The following is a 5910-nucleotide window of genomic DNA, read 5'->3' on the forward strand; positions in this document are numbered from 1 at the left end:
ACACACGTCATTCATTCCACAAGTTTTGGGATTAGATAAAGCAAATGTACAGACTGATGCATGTACATGGCTTTCTTTCTTTCATTTCACTCTGAATTTCACATCTACACTTTCTATTTCGGTATTATGCTTTTCTCATCAACAATCTGCTTTTTCACAACTGGTTCTCAAGCTTATCTACATTTTGTTTCTGATTTCTTCACATGTTTTAAATTTTTGTCAATATTACAGTAAAGGAGCTTGTCAGTGTTTCTCAGTCCAGTCATCACCATTGTTTCTCTCTCTAGAGTGCTTGATCTGAAACCCATCTGTCTCTCACTCTTCCTTGCAAGATTTGAGATGGGTATTTCAAGAAACAGCCATTAGAGGGCATTTGGGTGTCAAACTTCCATGGAAGTTGAAAATACAAGCATTCTTGTTGTAGCATTGTTTTTCTCTCTTGTTTCAGTTGTTTTTAGTGTTACAGACCAACATGACCTTGAAATTCTCAACCAGTTCAGACAAGGATTAGAGAACCCAGAGCTCTTGAACTGGCCTCCCAATGGGGATGACCCATGTGGTCCTCCAAGTTGGAACCATGTGTTCTGTATTGGTAATAGGGTTTCTCAGATTCAAGTCCAGAACATGGGTTTGAAAGGTCCTTTGCCTAAGAACTTGAATCAATTGACTAAACTCATCAATCTAGGCCTCCAAAAGAACCAATTCAATGGGATATTGCCTTCTTTTAGTGGGTTGTCTGAATTGAAATTTGCTTATTTAGATTATAACAATTTCGATTCGATTCCATCAGATTTCTTCGATGGGCTTGTCAATTTGCAGGTTTTGGCATTGGATTTTAACCCTCTCAATGCCACAACTGGTTGGTCACTGCCTTCTCTGTTGCAAAACTCAGCTCAATTGACAACTCTTTCTTTGATGAATTGTAGTTTGGTTGGTCCATTGCCTGAGTTTTTGGGAAATTTGAGATTGCTCACAACGTTGAAACTCGCGTTGAATCGGATTTCTGGGACTATTCCAGCAAGTTTTAGCAACTTGACATTGCAGACTCTATGGTTGAATGGACAATCTGGAAGAGGAATGACTGGTCCGATTGATGTAGTTTCGTCAATGGTGTCACTCACTAGTCTATGGCTTCATGGCAACAGATTTTCAGGTAAAATTCCTGGAAACATTGGTAATTTAACTTCTTTGAAGGATTTCAATGTGAATAGCAATGATCTTGTTGGATTGTTACCTGATAGCTTAGCAGATTTGGAGTTAGACAACTTAGATTTGAACAATAATCAGTTTATGGGTCCTGTTCCAAGGTTCAAATCTGTTAATTACTCTTACAATTCGAACAACTTTTGTCAATCTGATGTGGGAGTTCCTTGTGCCCCTGAAGTTATGGCATTGTTAGAATTTCTTGATGGGTTGAATTACCCGCCAAGACTTGTTTCTTCGTGGTCTGGTAATGACCCTTGTGAGGGACCATGGTTGGGAGTGAGTTGTGCCAACCAGAAGGTTTCTATCATAGACTTGCCAAAGTATAATCTTAGTGGCACCTTGAGTCGTTCAATAGCAAAGCTAGGTTCCCTTACTCAAATTAAGCTTCCATTTAATCGTCTCACCAGTCCAATCCCACAAAACTGGACTAGCTTGAAAAATTTGACCCTGTTGGATCTAAGTGGCAACAATCTTTCTGCTCCATTGCCGAAATTCAGTGGCTCTGTCAAACTTGTCTTATTTGACAATCCTCTACTAAACTCTAATCAGTCTGAAGAAACCCCTTGGCTAAGAAACAACCCGCCATCTGGGGGTTCGCAATCCCCTATTAATGATCATTTTTCACCGCCTAATCCCTTTATTCCTAACCAATCAACTGAAGAGCAAAGATCCAAAACGTCTAAACTAGTTGTGATTGTGGTCCCTATTGCAAGTTTTGCAGCCCTTGTTGTCTTTTTCATTGTTCCTTTAGCAGTTTATTGTTGCAATAAAAGAAAGAATGCCTTTGAAGCTCTAACTTCCTTTGTGATTCACCCTAGTGACCCCTCCAACGTAGATAAAATGGTTAAGATTGTAGTTGCGAAAAATACTAATGGAAGTGTTTCTACGGGAAGTGGTTTTGGGAGCAGAAACAGTAGTGGAATAGGTGAGTCTCGTATCATTGAGTCTGGAAACTTGGTCATATCAGTTAAAGTTCTTCGGAATGTGACTAAGAATTTTGCCTCTGAAAATGAGCTTGGCCGCGGTGGTTTTGGAGTAGTTTACAAAGGAGAGTTGGATGATGGAACAAAGATAGCAGTGAAGAGAATGGAAGCTGGTGTGATTAGCAGCAAAGCTTTGGATGAGTTTCAAGCTGAAATAGCCGTTCTTTCAAAGGTTCGCCACCGTCATTTGGTATCTCTTCTTGGGTATTCGATTGAAGGCAACGAGAGAATTTTAGTTTACGAGTATATGCCTCAAGGAGCTCTCAGCAAGCACCTTTTCCACTGGAAGAGCTTGAATTTGGAACCATTATCATGGAAGAGAAGGCTGAATATTGCCTTGGATGTGGCTAGAGGGATGGAGTATCTTCATAGTCTTGCTCATCAGAGCTTCGTACATCGAGATCTTAAGTCGTCGAATATCTTACTCGGTGAGGATTTTAGAGCAAAAGTTTCAGATTTTGGATTAGTGAAACTAGTTCCTGACAGCGAGAAGTGTGTGGTAACCAAGCTTGCAGGGACTTTTGGATACCTGGCACCAGAATATGCCGGTAAGCTCTCTGTATTACATTCTTTTGCCTATGTAGTACGTAGTGATTATAAACATCTGAAAGCCTAATTCAATTTTGACCTAGAGAAGAATTTGAGGCTTGACCCAAAGTTTGAAGTCATGAACAGCGTTTGGCTAAGAAAACACTAAGGGTGTGTTTCGATATGGATTTGAGGAGGGATTTGGAAAGGAAAAGGAAAAACGAGAGAGAAATGTGAATGAAATATAAGCTAAATTTTTGTCATTTTTCCTTTCCATTTCCAAATCCGAGATCCAAACACAACCTAAATGAATTTGTGATCATTCTTCCTAGTCCTATTTTGATGCCTTTTGAAATTGAGTGACCCATTTCAAATTTTGCATTGCATTGCATTTCGATGTGGAAATTCATCATCTTCAATTTAGTAATTCAAGATTCACTGAATTTCTTGACATATGATCACTTTTAGATTTTGTTGAAATAGTAAAAATTGAAAATTTCAATGCTGAAATGGCTGCCATATTCCCAAATGGCTCCATTGATCAATTTTACATTTTGTTTGGATGCTTTCTGAATTTGAGTGACCTCATTCCAACTTTTTACATTGCATTTCAATTTGGAAATTCATCATATTTTCAATTGAGTAATTCAAGATTCATTGAATTTCTCCACACAAGATCATTTTCAGATTTCGTTGAAATAACAAAAAGCCAGAATTTAAACTTCATTTTCTGACATAGCTTCCATTTTTTCCCAAAGGACTCCATTGATAAATTTGAACATTGAAATAGTTATCAGAAGTGAATAGGCAATGATGTCTGAGATGCGTTCATTTTTCATTCTGCCGCTGGAGTTACAGTTTAAAATCATACCGACTCTATCTGTGACATTTCAATTGGTGCAGTTATGGGTAAAATTACGACCAAAGCCGATGTCTTCAGTTTTGGTGTTGTTTTAATGGAGCTATTAACTGGATTGACGGCACTTGACGAGGACAGACCTGAGGAAAACCAATACCTAGCTTCATGGTTCTTGAAAATCAAATCAACTAAAGGCAAGCTCATGACCGCCATTGACCCATCCCTTGATGCCAAACAAGAAACATTCGATACCATCTCCATCATTGCAGAACTTGCTGGTCACTGCACTGCAAGAGAGCCAAACCAACGACCCGATATGGGCCACGCTGTGAAGGTTCTGAGCCCCCTTGTCGAGAAATGGAAACCACTAGATGATGACACAGAGGAGTATTGTGGTATTGATTACAGTCTCCCACTTAACCAAATGGTGAAGGGCTGGCAAGAAGCGGAAGGAAAGGACATTTCTTGTTTGGACCTAGAGGACACCAAGAGTAGTATACCATCAAAGCCTACTGGATTCGCGGAGTCGTTTACTTCAACTGATGGTCGATAAGAAGAGGTACTCTTCCTGCGTTTCGCGTGACACGTTTTTGTGGTGGATGTAAATAGCATGTTGTTTTTTATTTGTGTATTTGAAATTTGATTTTGTTAGCATATTCTACTGGTGTTGGCTTTGGTGGTTGATGTTGGAGACTTGAAAATGCTTGTTTGCTTTGAAGTTTCAGCTGTGAGATGTAGATAGAGAACAATGAATGACAGTTGTTGTGAGTTGTGTGGATTTTTTTTTCCCCCTTCCTGTAAATTCTGTATCTTTAAGTTTGGATGAATATGCTGCAGTTGTTGTTTGTTTGCTCTTTTTTTATTTTATTTTTTTATAATATACATATTTTGTCATGAGGGTTTCCACATTGGAGGGATGTAATCATGGTTTCGAAAAACAGTTGTTGTTGCCATAATGATTGCGGTGGAGCAGTTGTGGTTACAGATTGTAAAGGCCATAGCATAACGGTTGTGGTAATCGAAACCATGAAATTTTTAATTTTCCGCACAATTTGAAAAAATTTATAGATACGCATATTTTTTTTTTCAAAATCACATAATTAGGGTTTAAAATAGATTTTGATAAATTTTTGTTAGTTTTTAAATATAATCTAATATATTTCATATTTTTAAATTACTATTAAAAGTGTTTTTTATATTATATTTTAATAGTTAATGATTTTAAGAATAATTGATTTTAAATGTCTATAAAAAAAAATTTGACCAATACCTGAACTAACTAAATAAAAAATATTTATAATTATTAAATGAAATAATTATAAAAATATATATATTGTGTCATAAACAAAAATTATTTTTGAACTAATAATTTTTTTTTAAAAGACATTTTTTTAGCATTTTATACTTAACTAAATAAAATTATTTACAATTAAGTACTATATGAGATGATTATAAAAATAAAAATTGTGCCATAAGTAGGGCCAGCCCTGACTTATTAGGGGCCTAAGGCGAATTTTTTAAATTGGACCCTTCATATATCATTATCAAAAAAAAAAAAAAAATTGTTTGGATAAAACAAAAAAGATAAAAATTTATTTCTATTGCATTACAATTTAATAAAATTTAGATAACAAATATATATTGATGTTGTAGTTTTTGATGGTAGGACAGGTTGGGCTGATCCACGCTCCTCAAGCCTAATGTCTGAATGACCAAGCCCACTAGAGAAACTGCACAAGAGTTCAGCAGGGAACAAGGAGTCCCCCAGCGAACCCTCCGACGAACAAGTTAGAGAGAGAGAGTGGAATATGTAGATAGATTAGGGATAAAAAAAAGCATAACCTTCTTCATGTCTTCAACGTTTGCTTATGTCCTTTGGTAATCATTTCGTTGTCCCTTCCGACCTATCACTTTGGCCAAAAGTCTATGATGTAGCTTACCTTGTTCAGGGTGAAGGCGTGCTGTCCCGATGGAGAGGTGTTGTCGTAATAAATGCAGTGAGAGGCTGCATTAATGGCGATGTGCAGTGGCAATAACTTTGCAGATCTTTGTCTGTTGATGTGGCTTGCCCTTTACCTGTTACGTGTCTGAATATCATTGGTCCTTCATGCCATGTTGACTTCCAGATGGTGCTGGGCCTTATTAGTTGGTTATGTATTGGGCCCTAAGTGGTAGGCTTGAGTTGTTCATAGTGGGTTATGGCCTTTATGGGCCTACCCACGTCAGTAGTCCCCCATTCCCAAGTGCAGCTTTAGTCCAACGAAAGAAATAAGGAGGAAAATGGAGGTTGAAGGTCGAGGGAAAGAAACGACCGACCAGAAGTGGCCGAGTTGA

At 37.6% G+C, this 5910-nt stretch overlaps 1 protein-coding gene across 1 annotated transcript; it reads left to right on the forward strand.

Annotated features, from left to right (window-relative positions):
- Nucleotides 1-4421, forward strand: LOC114270636 (receptor protein kinase TMK1). The gene is made up of 2 exons (XM_028212177.2): nucleotides 1-2737; nucleotides 3621-4421. Exons 1-2 carry the CDS (start codon nucleotides 391-393, stop codon nucleotides 4127-4129), a joined length of 2856 nt encoding a protein of 951 aa, XP_028067978.1. The 5' UTR covers nucleotides 1-390; the 3' UTR covers nucleotides 4130-4421.
- The last annotated feature ends 1489 nt before the right edge of the window (nucleotides 4422-5910 follow it).

Source organism: Camellia sinensis, chromosome 12 (genome assembly GCF_055761805.1).
Source record: "Camellia sinensis isolate YWXY chromosome 12, ASM5576180v1, whole genome shotgun sequence".
NCBI classification, from domain to species: Eukaryota; Viridiplantae; Streptophyta; class Magnoliopsida; order Ericales; family Theaceae; genus Camellia; species Camellia sinensis.